This window comes from Chrysoperla carnea, chromosome 4, assembly GCF_905475395.1.
Source record: "Chrysoperla carnea chromosome 4, inChrCarn1.1, whole genome shotgun sequence".
Taxonomy (NCBI): domain Eukaryota; kingdom Metazoa; phylum Arthropoda; class Insecta; order Neuroptera; family Chrysopidae; genus Chrysoperla; species Chrysoperla carnea.
The window spans coordinates 70,588,848-70,611,126 of NC_058340.1; the positions used below are offsets into that span (position 1 = coordinate 70,588,848).

General features: G+C 29.2%; 1 protein-coding gene across 1 annotated transcript in view; it reads left to right on the top strand.

The window, feature by feature from the left end:
* LOC123299318 (paired box protein Pax-6) overlaps positions 1 to 22,279 on the top strand; it is a 111,225-nt gene that overhangs the window by 60,856 nt on the left and 28,090 nt on the right. The window contains exons 5-6 of the mRNA XM_044881682.1: positions 15,990 to 16,139; positions 21,136 to 21,218. Coding sequence (XP_044737617.1) covers positions 15,990 to 16,139; positions 21,136 to 21,218 — 233 coding nt within the window. The remainder of the gene's footprint in view (positions 1 to 15,989; positions 16,140 to 21,135; positions 21,219 to 22,279) is intronic.

Below are 22,279 nucleotides of genomic sequence, written 5' to 3' on the forward strand. Positions count from 1 at the left end.
CAGTAGACTTAATTAAATTTTATTTATGATTTAGTTTACTATATGTCCTTGCGTTGTATATTTTATTCTTCACAACATCATTTTCTCACCCATTTTCATTCATTACCCGTACATTTTTGGGTGTCACCTCAGTTTGTATACAACCGTAATGTGTTTTTTAAGGTATATAAAGTTTTTTTTCTCTGCTAAAATTAAATTACAAGGAATAATTGCTTTTCTGCAATCCACCCCAAAAATTTTGTTATATGAAAATTTTATATAAGATCATTTTCAATTTAATTTTATCTCTATTTAGAAAAGAAGTAATTTTTTTTAAATAGTCTAATAAAATCTTTCGTGAATTCTTGTTTTAGATAGTTGTGGTCAGTAAATATGACAATTGTTTCGAGTCAGAATAAATAATACCATATTCGAATCATAAAAAGGCTGTTTTCAAATTTAAAAATTTTCAATCTAAACTCTGTATTTTTAAACAATGACTAAAAAGTAGAAAATAATAAAATGTACGAGTAATCTTTAATTTAAAAATCATTCAGGAGCTTAAAATAATTGATAATTGATAGGAAATGAAAAAAATGATTAGAGAAATTTTTAAGCTCCTCAAATAAAATCAATACTGGCTGAGTATCCAGATATTTCGCTGGGGTGAATATCCAGAATCGATCGAAGACGCTGATAAACTAACCAAAATGAGTATATGTACTCTGTTAAACGATCCAGATTTATTTCTTAGAGTGCCGAAAATTACTATAAAACTCTCAAACCCAACTGCTCTTGTAATTCATGGCCAATGAAAAACTCTTATAAAAAGGCTTCAAAACGTTTGTAACTGGGAAAAATCAATTGGAGACTTCCTGGAAACTCAATATATGCACAATGTCAATTGTCAATTGTCATAAAGAGGAGAAAACCGTCCCTTGAGATGCCACCGTGCCAATCCATCCCTTGAGATGGACTGATCTTTACTTAAGTGAAATAAGTCCAGAAATACCTTAAAGCTGTAAGACTTTTGGAGCACGTCAAAAGAAGTACAACAGATCAAACGGTTGTAGTACAAAAAATCATCTAAGACTTCTTGAAAAATTTTTTCGAAGCCAAATAAACTCCGCAGACATTAAATACAAAAGCCTATCTCTACTTGATTTTTCGTAAAATGGGCTTTCTTAGAGTTATTTGTGTATTCCGGTCTTACTCCATGAATTTTACTATTTAATATGACTGAAGGCAGCTTTTTCTATTGAAATATCTATTTTCCACTTAGCTACCACTATCTTTCTATTTTCCAGTCAATGGAAAAAAAATTATTTCATTTATTTTGAACCAAACGGGCAATATACATACATTTTTCAAAAATACAATCATACAAGTTAAAAAAAGATCTTTAGGTATAAAAAACTAGTCTTACAAAAACTTTTCATCGAAAACTATTCGAAACAGAAAAATATTTGATGGAAAACTTGCTCTATCATCACATTATTATCCTGTACTCCCCTCAAACACTGTCAATATGAAACACTAACTTCAATGCACATACAAATAGCATATCGAATTTATTCAAATTAAATTTGCTTTAAAGTTTATAAATCCAAAAAAAAAAAAATCATCTACAAAACACAGCTCATCAGTATTTGTGTAAATGACTCATCTGTTCTTAAATTATTAAAGGGGAAAACATTGTGTTTTTTTTTTGGTGTATGTGTTTGCTCTGTTTACAGGATGGTTCAAGTTATAACAGCAGATGTTGAAATTTCAAAAGAAAAAGTATCTTTTTGTGAATATTTTCAAAATGATTGCTTAAAAATGTTGAAAATTTGACAGTTTGAGCTAAAATTCTTTCAAGGTTCAAGCTTTGTGAAGATAAATGCAAATATAATAACGTTATGCAATACCCCATACATGCAAGTACGGTGAATGCTCACAAAGTCACTTGATGACTCTAAACACAGTTTTTTGGACCTCTTACGGAGCAAAATTTTGATTTTTTTAGAGCATTTTTTTACATTTACGTCATACAAATTGCCTATTTGACTAGTCACGTGACAGCCGAACCATTTTAATAGAACGCTTTCCCATCTAAAAGTATATTGAGGAAATAGTAATTGTTTCTCAACGAAAATCATCTACAATTTGATTAAATCTTGGGTTGGGTTGAGTGTTCGGTTATAGCTTGGAACATCCTGTACGTATGTAGTAGGAAGTTTAATGTTTGAAAATGAACATAACTTCCAGACGAATGAACTTTTATACAGAGCCAAGCTAGGCCAAACCTAGGCTAGAGAACATATATAGAGATGATGTTATTCTGTATAGAGCCCAATAATACAATCTCGTAAGCTTGTAATTGTGTTAGCGGTAAATTTAATCGTAGTCAACTTTATACATGTTATTATTATTATTATGATTATTATTATGGAAAACACACAGCATGTAGTAACATTATTATAAGATAAGGACAAGTTTAATAGTTTTATCTCTTTTTATTTTATTAATGAATATTTATGTTATTGTTATTATTTTAGGACTAATTTTACTGTTAATTTTTTATTATTGTATGTTTTGTTTGGACATAAATGTTTATGACAATATAGTGTCCATATTTTAACAATTTCCCTGATATTTTTATTATACAACCTTTACAGTTTCGGAAAAAAAAGGTCACACGAATTCGAAGGTATTAAAAAAATTGAATGCGTAAGGCTCAATTTCGGGTATAGCTATTTTAAAATTATAAGTGGAAACAATCAATTGAAACATTTCGCAAGATCACTAATTTAAGTAACTTGCTAATTTTCAACTCCCTATCTTTTTTAGTTTCGGACAAAATGTCTTGTAACCGTCCACAAAAATTGTGAATTTGTTAAATTGATTTTAATTCCTTGAGCTTGGAAATTATTATCACCAAAAGTCATTAACGAATTTTAAAACAACTGTTTGTCTAAATATGAATTTTTACTGTAACATATACAAATTTCAGCTATGAATTGTTCAAGGTAGTTTTTCTTGTATTTAATCGTGTAAATAGAGCTTTATATTTTACCTGTATGAGATATATGCACTAGAAATTAGAATACAAATATGAGATTTCGACGTTTTACTTATCCCTTTTTACTGTTATTAATAAAACCTTCATGATAACCTTTTTAGGTTTGTTTGGAAATAAAAGTTTAGATATATAATACCTATCCAAATAATGAAATATTATTTATATATACATTAAAAATACACAAGAGCAAATAAGTGATTTTCCAGAGAAAAATTAGATTTCCTTTTTTCCTGCTACTGTTTTTTTCAATATAAGGGATTTTTAAATTATATATTTTAAAAGTTTAATCGATCTATCAATTCAATTAAGGTTTGAATGTAAATCCACTTTTTTCTTACTAAAAATTTGTGAATTAGACAGAATTAGAAATATTTTTTAAAACTTTTAGTCTAGAAATATTTATTTTAAATAGGATCGTATTACTTACTACAATTTTATGATAGTTTTTATTAAAGACACTGTATATAATAATCGATTATAGTAAGTAAAGGTAACAGCAAAATTAAGTTAATATTATTAAGGTATTTCGCACGAATTATTCTCGATAGTAGAGACACAATCTTTATATATATGATGGATATATAAAGTCTTTGTGTGTTGTTAGTTCGAATAATGATACGAACTTTAATAAGATAATGATAATAAAACAAGTACTCAAACAAACTACTAAACTGATTCACAGCAATCAATCTACTCAATTGAACGCAATTATTAGTATTTCTTTATTATCTGATATATCATTAAATGATCATCCTAGACAATATAAATTTATTTCCATTCATATTTATTTCACATTAAACTTTTTATTGAAAATAGTTATTGATTAATGTTTAAAGTAGTCCGGATGTTGTATAGTGAACTAGGCATGATGCAATAAAATGCTCTAAAAATATCGTGAAAGCGTCAAAAATCAAAGTTTGTTTATGTTTTCTTTTCGAACCGATTATTTTTTCTACAATTAGCGTTATTGAGAGTTTTTTCATAAGATGGGTATGGGGTACGGGTTTGGAGGTTAGCGGGCCATGCTCGAGCATCGGGCCTCGAAGCAATGGTTCAGAGCACCTAGCCAAACAGACCCTTGTACTCTATCCCCGCTACGCTTTTCAGTGGCTATTATTACCAACTGATGTACTGAAACCCAGGATTTGCCTAACGCTGAGTTTCCTAATTTCTTCTGGTTCGACTATGGCCGGACCAAACCATTTCCTTCGCTGCTGTATGAGCGCCGGGCAGTAACAGAGAAAGTGGATCGATGTTTCTTCTGAATTTTCTCCGTATCTGTCACACGCGGGAGATTGTCTTTTTCCAATCTGATGTTGGAACTTGTTCAGGTTATCATGCCCTGTGAGTAACTCTACGATGACTCGAATATCAGCTCTGTTTAGTTTCAAGATCTCCTCGGCTCTGTTACCGAGCGAGTTTCCTTCACCCAACAGGCTTTTGGCGATTCGCCCTCCCTCGTAACTGGTCCATACCTTTAATTGTTGGTTTTTCAGATTATCTCCTAATCTGTTAAGACCTTCTTGGTATAGCATCCTCGCAAACTTTTCTTGAGTGGGAGCCATAAGATACTCTGTTCAAAATCATAATTTTAAAAAACTGTGTTTATTGTGATCAATTATCATTTATCGCAAAAAACACTGAACATTCACTGTGCTTGCTAAAACAATCGGACTTTAAGTAACATGATTTTGATTTGTTCTAGATTAAATACTACTTATCTGTAGATTAGATAAAAAGAGAATCAGAATCGAATAATCTTATTTTGTTGTTTTGAATAAATTTCTACCTTCTTACAAAAAAAAAGTATACATCTGTATAGAAAACCAGCCAGTATTTCTATCTCGAATATTATTTATATATATCTATAATATGAAAATAGTAAAATCCTTCACAAACAGAAAAAGGGCGGTAAATTGGTTTGTTGTTGAGAGTTCGAAAGATATCGTGTGGTGGTTTGACTATGACACAACAACACAACAACGAATATAAGAGGTATATTCTATATTTCCTGGTAATACTGTTCTTGGTGATTCGAATGGGTATGAGAAGTTTGGTGGTATACTTCTGGTTGTATTATGGTAGAAACAGTATTTATGGGGTGTTACATAATCGATACTAAGGAAACGGATCTAATCGTAAAACAAATTACCTCTCAAAGTTATAAAAAGTATAATTATCAAATCTAGAATTATTTTCAAATCGATTATCACGAATCTAATTGACATTGTATAAGCTTTATTTTTAAAATTACAAATCTAACACTTATTTGGACTGAATTTTCTTTCTTCTAAGATCAAAAATACTTAACCAAATGATATTTATCAATTTTAAAAAGAAAAAAGTTTTCTCAATTTTTCTACGTACCCCATCGCTTTAAAAAAGTCGAGAAAATAATTTTTCCCAATCATTATATGAAAATCATGTCTTTTAGGTCATTTTGATCCATAAATTTTTTAATTGACTCAAAAATTTGATAAGAATATTGGTTTCGAATAAAATCAGGTATCTCTGTTTCCGAATGGAACGCTACGATTTCAGAAAAAGCTCTATAGGGTATATCTCAAAAACTACAAATGTGATGTTAATTTAGACAGTATTTTGTTTTTCAAGGGGGTCAAAATTACCTATTCAAATGGCTTTTTTCGGATTGGAAACGAAAGAATTTTTCTAAATCGATAAAAATATCGAAATATTTTCTAAATCATACGAAAAAATCGATAAAAATATTTTTTCCAATGCTTATATCGCGTTTTGTAGATCATTTTGACCCGAAACTATGAAAATTGACTCAAAAATTTGATTTTGAAAAAAATGGGAAGGTATGTTGGTTTCCGAATGGCAACCTCCCGATTGCAAAAATTGCTCTTTAAGTTTCATCTCAAAAACTACAAATGTAGTAATAATTTGAACATAGGGTCAAAATTACTCAATCAAATAACTTTTACCAATTTTGAAAAGAAAATTTTTTACTTAATTTCCCCCTCAAAAAGAATTATAGAAAATTGAGAAAATTATTTTTTCCTATAATTATATGAAAACCATGTTTTCTAGATGATTTTGAACCATGAATTTCGAAAATTGACTAAAAAATTTGATTAGAATTTTTTTTTTGAAGAAAATCAGATATCTTTGTTTCCGAAGGAACCCTCACGTGATTCCAGAAAAGGTTTTATGAGCTATGTCTCAAAAATACCAAATATGGTATAAATTTGGACTATATATTCGAAGTTTAAATTTACACTCTGTATTATTTGAGCAAAGAAAACTCACTGTTTATATAAATCCTCCAGAATATAAATAACTTGTATATAAATTTTCCCATAAAAATATTATATGAGGGCCTACACACATATTTACCAAACATAGGAAAAATATAGACGGAAAATTTGTTTGGGATGAAACATGTTTAGGGAAGTTTTACACACACATACATAAATACATACATACTAGAAAATATTATGAATTTGTTTGGAAAAGGGGGAGAAATGCGTGCAAGCGGAAATAAAACAGGCGGCAAAAGTATGATGAGCTTCAATAATAGTGAAATTGTTATGTAACAGCAGTTAAAAAAGGGAAGAACCTTTAACTATCGCCTTTACCAGAGCTATCCCTTTCATAATAATATTGCATGTTGATTTGTATTGTGTTGCCCTTTGTGTAGTTCGTTTGGTTACAGCATAAAAAATGCAATAGTTTTGTGTGTGTGAAATACAATCTGACTATTTTGAATTCCAATGGTCTATTATTTAGTAGTAACAAAAAAAGGCCTATTATTTTGTTTGTTTGATATTGTCACTATAGAAATAAATGTGTTTTTAATTAGCATTCTTAAAAATGCCTTCATAGAAACATTCTTTTTTTTTATTGTCCATTTCAAAAAGGCGATAGTTATCAATGAAAAAGTTGATAGGCATTTAATCATAAAACAGTACGGATTCTAACAAAAATTTTTTTATAACTTCAGATGAAGAATAGGGTATTATCGTTAGTCAAAAATAAATTATGAAATTTGAAAAAAGTTAAAATTTATATAAAAATAATAAGTATACTTAAATATTCTGATTTCGAGTAATAAAGGACATTTTTCTTTTACAATATTAAAATTAAAAATCGTAATTTTTAAACTGTATATCACGTGACCTGAAACGCGGACAAGCCTTGCTATGATGTCATAACGGTATGAGCCATAGACCAGCAGTTAGTTCAGTGTAGATACCTGGGTATAATCTATCCATAGTTAATAAGTATTTATATTTATTATAATCAGATGTCTATGAATATATCTGTCAAACTTATTTGTGTTATTTCATATAGTGATACCCATATTACGTCATCAAATTGGATGGCCGTGTTTTTGACAGTTTAAAAAAGGTTTAAAATTACATTTTAAGTTTTTGGCAAGAAAGCGTGTGTATTTTTTCGAAAAAAATTTTTGGTGGCTTTTTATTAGCAAAATCAACATTTTGAAGTACTTTTTCAAAAATAGTAGAATACCCTATTCTCACTTTACGAATTGAAAAGTGAAGTTGGTTTTTAAAATCTTTACTAGTATGCAAGACATGAACGTTTAAAATTTCGAATTAAACAAGGATGAAAATACTCACTAGTGACGTCATGCGTCGTTCAGATTTCATATAACACTTTGCTTTGCTAAAAGGAGATGGGAAACCTTTGAATGCAATTTTTGATTGCTTATTACTTCTTCGTTTTTTAATCAATTTTAATTTCACTTTCAAATTTTGTCATGGTATCAAGTCTTGTTTTACATTTTTATGGGTAAAATTGCCAATTCGACATCAGGACTATCCCTTATTGAATTTTTCAAGTCTTCCCAAGCAGGAGATCATAACAATTTTTGTAGATTGTTTTATGATCTCGAGAATAGCCTCCAAAATGCACAATCGTTCTAAAACGATAATTTAATAATTTGTGCAATTTTCACGATTAAGATGAAAAAGTCTACAATGAAAAATGGCCGTAAAAATATTCAAGGAAATCAAAAAAAAATAATAATATAAATCTAACTATTTCATCGATAGATATAACTTCATTACAAAGTTGGCACCAATCCAAAAATTTGTATTTATTGTTTTATAAATTTTAATAATTTTGTACAAAACAAAAAGTTTTTTTTTTATATATATATAAAATTAAAAATGGAAAATACACAACACAAAAAAAAAATTTTAAATACCATATTTTATATGAATTTAAAATTAAAATAAAATACAAAAAAACAGAAATTAAAAAGAAAATGATTTTAATATAGAAATATGTTCATTTAAAATAATTTATATTTGTATATTTATATATAAAACCATATATTACCGGATGACATAAAACTTTTGCCAGTTATTTTTTGCTTTACAATACCACGCAACTACAAATATATATAATATATTGTGTACAGGTGATGCTTATAAATTTGATAATATAGATATCGCTCTTCAATCATCAATACTCTAAATATAGTCGTATCTGTTTATCGAATGGTGGATTTTCGATAAACTCAATTAAAGTTTGTTGTTATATCGTCGCCAATCTTATATTTTAAGGGTATTATTATAAACTACAAGATTGTCTAAATATTGTAGATAGTTTTTTATCTAGATTTTTTGATATAGAAATATCCAATTGAAAAAGATAACCTATATGATTCATCCTTTTTTTCAGCTAACTTTGAACGATAATATTATACTAAAAAGCCCGATGACCTAGGAATTTTTTGTGATTTTTGGAAATTTTGTTAATCAAATGTTTTATTTAAATCCTTCATATTCTTCAATCAATCCTTGCATATCTCCTTAATTATGCTTTAAGAACGTATATTTTTAGACATTGTGTACACAAAAAATGGAAAACAACATACAATAGGGCACACAAAACTAGAAAAGATTATACCAAACATATATATATATATATATAACAAAATATTTAACAAACAAAACAATATTGAAAACAGAGAAGAGAAAACATGAAAAAACAACTAAACATGAAAAAAAAAAACTGAAACATTAATATCAAAGAATATTGTTATCAAGAAAAAGAGACTAAAGTTAGGTTATACAAAAACACAGAACAGAAACAGACAAACAGACAAAAAGATACAACAGATATTCACAACAGACACAGAAAGAAGAGTATAAAATTTTTATCATAAGTATGTGTGTGTTATTCACTAAAAATGAATAACAAAAACAATGGAAAAATATTGTTGTATCTATATCTCTTTAGAGAAGAAATATCAAATGATAAAACAACAGAAAAGTTGACGATATCAAATGAAAATATACGACCCATTCAAGTCAGTCCATCTCAAAAAACCAAGTCCATGATAGTAGCTCTATGTGCTACCATTGATAACGACCTAGCTACCAGTTTTATTGTATATTTCATTTTGTATCTATAAAAATGTATAACAATATCTACAGGGTGTTTAAAATACTTCAAAGAAACATGGAACTTAATTAAAATTAGAACAATATGAAAATTGATCAACTTTAGTAGCTCAGTTGGTTAAAGCATAACCAAGTCCGAAAGCGGTATGCTTAAATAGAGGGTCCGATTGCTCCGCCATAACGAAAAATTAATTTACTTAATAGTTGTGATGGGCTGGTCTAGTGCACGGAGAAGGTGCATGAAGGAGGATTCATCTATGCATGAGGAAGTGCACTCAGCCTCTTAAAATAATTGAGTTGTTTTGATAGATGAAATTATCAACGAAAAAGGTGATAAAATACATATATGGTATAACAATGGGCCCCATGGCATAAGTGTGTGCCTTCAGCCTTGTGAACAGTCCAGATAAACTAACCTAACATTGGTTGAGAAACACTTTGAGAAATATTTCTGAAAAATAGAATAATTTATTTTTTCTTGATCATCTAGTTGATCGTACGGACTACCCGGATGGCATAACAATGGGCTCTATGGCGTAGGTGTGTGCCTTGTGAACAGTCCATATAAACTAACCTAACATTGGTTGAGAAACACTTTGAGAAATATTTCTGAAAAATAGAATAATTTATTTTTTCTTGATCATCTAGTTGATCGTACGGACTACCCGGTATCATTTAACTCCAAGAAAGGCAAGTTTTCACTCTTCCTGGAGGTAAAAAAAAGACCGGTGCGGCAAGATTGTACTTTGGGCTAAGGTATCAAGAAGAAAAGGTAAACCTACAATCCTCGGCCAGAATGTTGGATGCTCTTGCATATGTGATCTTGACTAAGAAATTCTTTCTGGCAAGTGAAATCAATTCTAGCCAGAAATCATGAACAATTCTTTTCCAAGAAAGGCCGCCGTGGATTGTTTCAAGTGATTAATCATTCATCAGGTGATTAATTCATCTTAACTAATCTGCATCCGTACTTTTTTTCTTATTTAGATACGCTCTTTGTTTTCTCGCCTCGTGCACGCACTGAATCACTTAGATACTAGTGATAGAGCAACTTCAAGGCTTTTTTTCTACAATTAAATATAATGTTCGGGCATTAGGATCCTGTACTAAACACTTCCTCTTAAGATTGGTTTAAGCCGATTTTAAAATATAATTAAACAGTTAATTTTCTCGTCTCTTGATTTCAGCATTTCAAGGGATTATTAAATTTTAAGCTTTATTTTTCTTTTTTTGACAACGCGGTACAAAAACAAGAGTTAAAAGAAGTTAGCGACTTTCGAAAATGTTTAAGAAAAAATTCTCCGTATATGAAAATGGACTACACAACGGTACTTGATACACAGAGAATGGGAACGCGAGGTAGAAATGGACTGCAAATATGCGAAGGTGGAGGCTCCTCGATGGTGATGTTTCATCAGAACAGATATTTATATATATATTTTTTTGTTTTTCGAATGGTATGAGAACTGCTAGTAGGTACAAGAAAAGTTATGTATGGCGAATATACACCATTTTCATTTCTGTATGTCGTCATCATAAAGGTTTTTCATTTCTTTTATATATATATTTTTCCATTTTGGCATAAAACACATATCAACAAAAAAAAAGGAAACGCGGAAAGATAAAATAGAATTGGAATCATCGAAGTGGAATGTGAAGACTACTAAGACTACTATACACAAACTGATCGAACAACGAATATATATGTATATATATATATATACATACATATACACACCACCAAACCTTACAACCATTTTTCTCCGAATAGAATTGTGTAGGGTAGTGTGTAGTACCCGAGATTATTTCTACCTTGGATCATCTTTAATTTTGTAAAAAGCATTAGTCCCTCACAGAGAACTCTGCAGATGTTTTTAAGGAAGATGAGTCAATCGGAATTCACAAATTCGTATTCTGTGTCAATGCATAGGTCAACACGAGATCATCATTTGGGATAGACTGAATTGTACTCAAGTGAATAAAATGAAATATCTCTCAGAAATATCTAAAGTTGATTAAAGCCGCAGATCTTGTGAAGCACTTTTGAAGCAAAAGATTCTGTAAAAGAAACCTGTAAAGTTTTCCATCTTTCAATAACATACTTTTAACGCTGTTACTTAGAAGAAACTGTAATGATTGCAGGTTGAAGAGAACACCTTCAAGAAGTACAATCGGTGGGGGGTGATGTAGGATACACTATAATATGATTCATGGTACATAATGCTTTTGTACCATGAATCACAACTTTTTAAATTCTCAAAAATGATTTTAAACAAGTGAAAACAAACAATTGACTGAGTTAATTGTTGAAATACCATGTATAGGCAGTGTTGATAACTCTGTCACATTTCACATACATACATATCTGACATATTTAACTGATATTCTCATATAATGCGCAAGTGTTGATGCGCAATCGTTTGTTTTTTTGACGTCACGTAAATAACAAAAGATATTCACTTTGATATTCCTATATTAATACATACTATAAAATTTGCACCTAATTAACGCCCTCGTGGGTAAACAGTGATGTTTACAAAAAAATGTTTCAAACAAAAGTTTTTTATTTTTTTATAAGCAACATTTTTTACATTTAAACTTTTGTTCTATCTCTAACGGTTTACAAGATGGGTCCTACGGACCCAAGACCCAATTGACCTATGATGCTCATTTACGAACTTGACCTGACTTTTTACGTCCTGAGTACGCTGTAAGAATTTCAGATCGATATCTTTTTTCGTTTTTGAGTTATCGTGTCCACAGACGGACGGACGGACAACCGGAAATGGATTAATTAGGTGATTCTATGAACACCTATACCAAAATTTTGTTCGTAGTATCAATATTTTTAAGCGTTACAAAGTTGGGACGAAACTTAATATACTATGTATATTTCATATATACATGGTATAAAAATAATTTAATTAATTTTGATCCATTGGTATTACAACACTCTCCCCCAATAATACACCACCAAACCTTGCAACCATTTTTCTCCGAATAGAATTGTGTATATTTGTGTTCTGTACAATATCCAGAGAAACATCATCATCTCCATTGACTACTAGGTGTATTCGCTCGTGGTGGTTGTTGTATTTCTATATATATTTTTTATTTTTTCTGTTTCTTTGTAACGAGAATAGAGAACATAGAAATTGTACATCATAATATCTCGAATAGTATAGAACTGTGGATATAAGCGTACAGGATGGATTAAAAGCACGTCGGGTAATCAAATCTACACTCTCAATCTCCACAAAAAATTATCGGAATTGCTATATGACAATCTTTTCGGCGAATATGTTTTACTCTTACGTGCCAACCTCATGAATGCCTTGTCAAATTCAATGTTCTAGCCAAGAATATCGCACTCAACCTCCTAAATATTGGGAAGTCAAATGACAGAAGGTCGGACACCTTTGCGATACCAGAATGAATTACTTTTTTTGTGTCTAGACTAATTTTGCAATATCAGAGGAATGAAATATCAAGTCGTCAATTGATAAAGCTAGCTGAAAGCTTGCATTGTATTTCTAAGTTTAGATTGAGCCAAATCAAAAATCATTTCAGAAAATAAGTTTTCTCTAAAGTCATGGGTATGTTAGGTTAGGTAAGGTTATATTGGCTGCCCACGAAGGACACACTTAAGCTCTAGATCCCATTGTGATACCATTATGTGTTTTACCACCAATCCGTTGATAATTTGATTTATCAGAACATCCGGTTATTTTAATAGGCTGAGTGCACCTCCTTCGTGCATATACCATACACTACAGTAGCCAATCACAACTATCAATTAAATTAATTTTTGTTGTGACGACAAAAATCGAACCCGCTACCCTAGACATTATCTCTCTGTCTGAATAAGTGAGGTTTTGTATCCTTTTCTTCCTGAGGTTTTTGGGGAGGCAAGATACGCTAGTCTTACAAACAGCTTTGGAATTGTAAAAACGCGATCATGGGAAGGATTTTATTCTTTCTGGACAGTTTCAAAGATCATTCAATATACATTTTTGTATAATAACTCCATCGAACGATAGATACCAATCATTGTGTATAAAATATAGCTATGAGGTATATAGCTTCATAGATAGTATATACTTTTTACTGTGGCTTTAGTTTGCTTGTTTTGTGTATAGTAGATAGATAGTGTAGTGGTCGAAAAAAAACTTTGGTTTGATTCGTTCTTCTGTTCATCATTCTATATGTTCAATATATATATATATATATATATATTGATTACTTATATATGTATATTGTAAAGATACAAAATGTATATAATGTATATACTTTATATATAGGATCTATAAAAAGTTCTTAGTAATATCGAAACATTCAATCCAAATTAACCAGATTAAGAATTGGTGTATCCTTTTCATTCCATTTCTTTCTTAATATTTTGCGCTACTTCTAAATTTTTAGAGTAGAATGTCCCAAATTATTTGCTTCAATTATTTATAACAAATTTTTATAAATAGAAAAGCTTTTTTTTCATATTTCCAATTTTGTTTGTAAAATTTTTGATTAAAATATTTTCATACGAACACAACGTCCTTCGCCTTTTTCAAAAATCTTAATTAGAAACTAATAAAAGTTATTCGAAACTGCCCGAAACCGCTGCCCAAAACAATGAAATTTTGTAATTTCCAAATTGGCAACTGTGGAAAAAAACCGTTTTTCCGAATGATGGATAGAAAATTTTCGTATACTCATATGATAACATTATAATCACACTGTATTCAATCCAATATCTTCTACACTGCGATATTTTCTGTTTTTATTTTAAAAAGAAAATATAAAAAAGAAAAAAAAAATTATTTTTTGGTGAACAATTTCTATGAATTTCTTGAATGATATCCATATACATATATAACTCAATAAATCTATTTCATATATTCTATTACAATGTTTCTATTTGAAATATCTTCACAAAAAAAAAGAAAACATTAAAGTCCTAACGAAAAAATAAAACTTCATCTTTTCTTTATTCTAAGATATATATATTTCGAAAAGTTATTCTTTTATATGTAAAATAGTTTTTATTTATCTGCTGCAGAAACGAGTATCCCTATTCGAACTGATGAAAAAATAAAAATAAAAAGACGAATAATATTGGGTATAATATTATATTTTATTTATAGATTGAATAATATTATATCTATATAATATATATTTACAAAATGTGTACAAAATGTCGTATCCTCAAAAAGAACATTATTTGTTTTGATCGAAACATTCAGAAAAATGCCCAATCATTTGTCACAGTACGATGTTAATCCAAAATTTACAATTCAATTAAAGTTACAATTAAAAATGCCAAGATATCAATGTTTTCAAAACATCTATAATCTATATATGTATATAAGAATGAGGTTGACTGATCGATCAACACGCAGCTGAAACCGCTAGTTCTAGAAGCATTAAGTAACGTAAGGCAGCACTAGGAAGGCATTTTCGGAAATTAATGCCTCAAGAAGTTAAAATGTGTGTTGAAAGAGAAAAATAAAGTGTCAAAATTACCTTATATACTGAGTTTTATCAAAATTGGAGATAAAAAAATTTCTCAATTTTTTGCAATTTTTTTAAACGGTACCCCTTCGAAAAAATAGAGAAAACCGCAAAAAATTTTTGTTGAAACTTGGTGGATGGGGTAATTTTGACCCAAAAAGTATAAAAATCCGATTAATTTAATGATTGGATGCAGATTTTGGAAGATATCGCAATATTTGAATCGATTTTAGTCCGCATCTCAAAAACTATTCAACTAGAAGTATAAACTGATGTTCATCTAAATTGGAGATAAAAAAAATTCTCGCATTCACGTTAATAGTTTTTTTTTAATATTACAAAGTAACTTCTGATTCTGATCTATGGTTACTTCTAATTACTGTTCAAAGATGGCTTTTGATATCTATTGTTATAAGTTCCTATTGGGTGTCCCACGACACCTCTCGTTCTTTTTCATAACTCGGATCTGAAACATCCGGTAAAAATTTTGAAATTTTAAGAATGTTTCATTTTTTCTTTTATAACTCTTCGTAAAGTTGCCAGCTCTATTTATTTTTTTTTCTTTATTTTTTTATGATTCTTTACTATATTTCTGATCTACATTTGCTTTACTGTTTGTGATATTTTTTTAATGGACTACGTTACTACGTACTACAAGCTTTCGTTGTTCACAGTCAGATTATTATTATTGATATAACCTGATGGCCTCTCTCATAGATGAATAAATATTATTACAAACTACTCTTTACTAGAATTTTCTATTTTATATATTTTAAATTTCCAACATACTTAAAAACTAAATACATCTATCTAGTTATTGACCTTTTTTTTTTTGTTCTTTTTGAGTTACAATTTTTATAAATAAGTTGCCATTTTATAAATTCAACAACCCTAAAACCGAAAAAGGTCACAGATTTCTTGTCATGAGGGTGATGTAATAATTCTGCCAGCAAGAAGAAGTTTGTCTAGAAACAAATAACGACCATAAATTATAATCTTCAAATCTAATAATAATTCTAATTTCTTTTGCTTTTCAGTGGATGCAATTCATGAAAACACATCAGATGGTAATTCAGAACACAATTCATCAGGAGATGAAGACTCACAATTAAGATTGCGATTGAAACGAAAACTACAAAGAAATCGAACATCATTTACCAATGAACAAATTGACAGCTTAGAAAAAGGTATACAAACAAAATTTTGAACATTCATTCACCATTTTTTTTGTGTCATATATAAGAAAGCTGATAATCCTGTTATTTCGTAGTTGTCCTAGGAAATTTTTGAGTTAATTTCACTGATTAAATTTTACCCATATTGATAAAATCATGAAAATATATATGACCAGATGAATTATCATGATCGATAACAAGTCTCTTGGTTACACACTTTTGGACAATTTATTACGTTATACACTCATGGAAAATTCCCGATAGCCATAATAATAGTTAAAACTACTGATAAATACTGATAGATCTCATTAATTTTTAATTATTCTACCTGTCACAAATTCAAACCACGAGACTGTATACTCTAAATAAAAATCGAAAAGTAACGGAAAAAACAAGTGAAAACAAACAATTGACTGAGTTAACTGTTGAAATACCATGCATAGTCAGATTTCTTTATCACATAACACATACAAAAATGTGACACATACAAACATGTGACATAACTAACAAAGTATAGTACATATGTAAATGACTTTATAGGTTTCTGCATTACCGACCGACATTTAGTGTATAGTTTGTACACATATTATAAAATTTCCGCCTAATTGGCGCCCTCACAGGTGAACAGTGATGTTAACGAAAAAATGTTTCAAACAAAAGTTGTTTAATTTTTGATAAGGAACATTTTTTACATTTAAACTTTTGTTCTATCTTTAACGGTTTATAAGATGGGTCCTACAGACCCAAGACCCAATTGACCTATGATGCTCATTTACGAACTTGACCTCACTTTTTACGTCCTGAGTACGCTGTAAAAATTTCAGCTCGATATCTTTTTTCGTTTTTGAGTTATCGTGACCACAGACGGACGGACAACCGGAAATGGACTAACTAGGTGACTCTATGAACACCTATGACAAAATTTTTTTCCTAGCATCATTATTTTTAAGCGTTACAAACTTGGGACTAAACTTAATATACTATGTATATTTCATATATGCATGGTATAAAAAGGAACGGTCTTCTCACGCAAGTTGTCAGATGTTATGCTTTTGAGTTGCCATATTAAGGACGTTCCCAAAAAATCATTTTGTCTAAGGAGCATCTTTAAATCTTGCGTATGAATTCTCATTAGTGCCTTTCTTAAGGAAATAAATTTATTAATATCGCTTACGGTGCTTAACTAGATATGCTTTAATATGTAACAAGGTCAATTTTCATAAGATTAATTTGGAAAACTAATATCCGTTTAACTAATATTAGTTAAAAGCATGAAAAATATTTTCCTACCAAGAAAATTATAAGAAGCAGCACTGGTTTTTCCATAAAATACATTTAAAGTGATGAAATGAATGGCATTTGTGTGTTATTTCTTCTGTAAGTGATTTTCTCTGAATCTTTAGGCATCAATATATCAAAAATTATGGTATATTACTCTAAATTTTCGTCTAATTTTCCCAATTTTTAAAGATTCCACCCTTAAAATTTGAAACGTATTTTCTAAAATATTTTCATATTAAACCGAAAATCTACTTTTATTGATTCATAAACAATCTTTTTTTATCACAGTGTACATATAAAATATTAAATCTAGTAAGTTGTTATATACCTCAACAATACATCATACCAGGTTATATTGTCTTTATTTATATCTCTAAGTTGTTGAGTATTCCCCATAGAGACTTGAAATTAAATCTTTTTAGTCTTTACACAACACAGATAGATGAGATATATATAAAACATACCTACCTACTACCTATTCTATACAACAAATACTCTTTTTAATATCTCAAAAGCGCAATAGCTTATTTCACTTTAGTTTCACAATATTTTATTTCTTTTGCTGCTTTTTTGTTTGCTTTTTTTTTTTTTTTTGTATACAAAAAGCTTTTCATATGTACTGAGTGTCCCGTTAATAAATATACAAACTTTATAAAATGAACATTTTTAGGTCAAAAACATCATTTTGTCTAAAACCAATCGGTAATGAATCTAAAAAAACGTAATTTTCGACGTTTGACTGACGTTTCAGAATGGCTGCAAATTTGAGAAGCTGTTGTTAAGGTCATATGTTTATTCTATATTGAAGTGTTTTTAAGGGTATGCTTTATTATGTAAGAAGGCTAATTTTAAAAAGATTAATTTGAAAAACTAGTATTCATTAGTTAATAGTATGACAAATACTTTCTTATAAAGAAAATTATAACAAGCGGCCTTCGTTTTTCCATAAAATACATTAAAAGTGATGAAATGAATGGCATCTGTGTGTTATTTCTTCTATAAGTGATTCTCTCTAAATCTTAAGTCATCCTATTTCGGTATATAGTGGAAAAAATTTACTGTTAATTTTCGTCTAATCCAGAAGAGAATCCACTCCCGAAATGTCCTTAAGTGTAGGTATGTCAATGAGATTTATGAAGCATTTTCAGTTTTTATTGATAAAAATGGAACTAAAATCTAAGAAAAAATATATTTCGAAGTAAAAATTATCAGATTGGAAATGTTAATGAATTCTAGTCTGATCTATCAAATTGTTGATATTCAAATTAAATGATGATTGAGAGTGTCTGTTATCTAAAATCTTGAAAAAAGCAAGTTTTAAGATATTGGACAAAGGAAATGTCATTCTTGAGTGTTTTAGAGGAATTAGAGGAGCCACCCTGTATATTTATATGGGTGTATTGTTGTAAAATAACATTGCAATCATATAAATATGTACAACAAAAAAGACATTCCTCCAATGCTTTTACTCTAAAAGTCATAGTAGTATAGTGACTTTATTAAAAGTAGATTTTGTATTATTTTTCATAAAAAACATTTTCTTTTTGTATGTTATTTGCCATTTTATAAAATTCTTTTAGAACTCCTCTTTTCTCCTCTCTGTTTTTGTAATTATTTTGTCGAATAATTTCTCCGTTTTAAAAGGATTCCGTAGAATGAAAAATACTTCTCGCTAAATGCAGTCTAATATGGTATAAGAACTAGCAAGATCAAGAAAACGGTAACTTAAAAACGCCTGAATTTTTATACTCCATTTAGAGAAAATTTTTATAAAATCATTTTCATGCCCTTTTAATAATATAAATTATAACTGCCAGACATTTCTGCCCTTGTTAACACCACGCTAAATTATATTCTAAATAAGAAAAATAAGTCATTTTCAAGTCATTTTATTAAGAAAGAAATTTTAATTTGCCAAACAAAATTATGCTACTTTACAAGCTTGCGTTAGTTAACTTAACCATTCTCAGGTGCAAGACATACTTCTTCAGTACTTAAAATAAACGAAAACAATGGCACCATAAACAGAAATCATTAAGGTTAAATTTTTACACAGTTCTTTGAAGTAGAAGCGCTTAAATTCTATGCTTGTAAATACAAAGATAAACTTTTTTCTTAGTCTAGATTATTACAGGCTCCGTCTCAATTTGAAACACTTAACAAGTAAGCCCGGAAAATGATGACGATATCTTCAGAATAGCTCTCCAAAGAATATCATTTCAATTGCTTAGTTTAGGTGAAGCTTTCTAAACTGAATACTTCCTTTTTCTCTAACGACATTTTATAAATCCACTGACGAAACTGTTTGAACCTATTTCACACTTTTCAGTTTTTTTTTTTTTTTTTGTAATAAAATAATTCCTTTGAAACTATAAACAGTTATTATTTTATTGTTTGATAAGTAAAAAATGATTCCCTCTAGTTTTACACGTTATTATTTACTGAATACAAAAATTTTAAAGCTTTTGAGAAGTTCAAAGAACTTCTATATAGTTATTAAGTACACATGTTTTTTTTTTGTCTTAATTAGATAAAACAGATTCAGGTAATTATAATTTTTAACAGTATCATTTTTAGATCAGTTTTCAGGGGAAATAAATGGTGAAGAAAAAATGTTTAATTCCAAGAGACTAATGAAGCTTTAATGCATAACACAGTCCTTTTCATAATCAGAGAATTTCGTAAATAAAGAAACTTTAGAAACTTGTCGTTTTAAGCTCAAAATAAATCAAATTTTCTTGTCTTTGAATTTCATTCAAGTGATAATCAATTACCAATTAAATATTTATTTGCCAAAATCGCTCCCGAAATAAAAACTTTTAGTTAATATCTCAAAAATCATTCATCCAATCATTAAATGAACCGGATATTATTCTTTAGGGGTCAAAATTACCTTAGCTACCAAGTTTAATCAAATTCCGAAAAAAAAAATATTTCCCGATTTTCCCTTTTTTCAAGAAAATTGTAACAAATCGAATGGAATTTTGTGATCGAAAATCTTCAGAAATCGTGTTTCATTATCGATTAAACAAGCAGTTATCGAAATATCGACTAAAACCGTATACGAAAGGTGATATTGATACTTCAGAAACAAAAAATCAACTACAAAAATCTCAAAATCAAGCTGATTATTTAGAAGAATAAGGGTTCAGAATATATAAAAATCAGGATACGATCCAAAATAGAAGCTTGTCTTGTTGACTTGTGTCGTACACGATTTTGGATGATCTCAAAAAACATTCACCCAGACGTTATATAAACCCTTTTTGTTTCAAAATTACCCTATACACGAAGTTTTTTCAAATTACGGCACAAAATTTTTTCCAGATTTTCTCGATTTTGTAACAAAGTTGCTAAAATCGGAAAGACTTTTTTGTCTCTGATTTCTATCATTTTCTATAATAATTTTAACCAAAAAAACTTCTTCTAAAACGATTAGACATGAAGTTTGAGATATAACCTATAGCTCTAAAAAAAGCTTGATTCCAGGAAAATTAAATTTAATATCTCCGTACTTTTATTCAATTAAATCAAAGTCCAATGTCAGAAGTACTGTGTTCCCTTCAAAATTTTCCTGGATCTTGAATTTTTCGAAGAAATTTCAGATCATTTTCCCCTCAGATCATGTTTTAAACTCTTCATGACCAATTAAAATTATAATAAAATATCGAATTTAAACAAATTAAGCATAACAATTCACTAACTTTAATTTCATTTTTTGTTATAGAATTTGAAAGAACACATTATCCAGACGTGTTTGCACGTGAACGACTTGCTGAGAAGATTGGATTACCTGAGGCACGTATCCAGGTAACGATTTGATAAAAACTATACATAACACATAATACTTACCACACAATATCACCTCAAAGTACATTCATTACTACTTACTAAACATTTAAATACTATTCTGATCTCTAATAACAATAATAAGTCCCAAAACTAAATATATAGTTTTCAAAACAATTTTAACACTTTTAACACAATAACAATCATATATATTTCAACAATAACACGAATAACAATAACATCTATTCAAATACCATAAACAATTGTTGAACACTTAATATTTGATATTATTAATAAAGTCAATTAAATATATTAGTTTTACAAATACGGTAAGTCTTTTTAATTTTACTGTTTAGACGTAATTTATTGGAAATTTTTTTCAGGGCCGGTTAATTTAAATTTACTTTATAAATTAGTTTTAATTAATCATGGCACATGCTCGTTAATAAAGTCCATAAATCCGAAAATATACCGGGATTTGGAATTTTAACATGTTGGGGAATAGCAACTGTTAAATGAATAAATTCATTTTCGATAATATTGCTCCATCTTCTAAAGATTAAAAGTCTACTTTTATAAATTAAATTTAATAAAAATATAGTTTGATGAAGATTTTTGTAAATATCTTAATTAAAAAGATAAAAAATTCACGAAAATTTTCATCCAGCAAGATGGACAGAGCCAAAAGACGATTATTTATTATTTTGAAACCCCCGAATTAAATAGGCTCTATAGCCAAAGTGTGTCGTTCGTGGACAGCCAATATAACCTAATCTAACCTAGCTCCCGAACTAAAACAAAAGGGTATTATAGTCTGACCGCTATGTGTGTGTTTTTGTTTGTCTGTCTGTCTGTACCATTGTAGCCCCTAAACGGGTGAACCAATTTTAATTTTTTTGGTTTTGTTTGAAAGGCATGTTAATGGAGAGTGTTTGTGGCTATGTATCAAGTGCTAATTTATGGTTCCGTACCAGAAAAAACTAAAAATTGGCCAAAATCATCCAAATCGGCTCAATTTGGAAAAGGCTTTAAGGAAAAAGACAATTTAATAGAGAGTGTGTTTAGATAGGTTTCAAATGCGA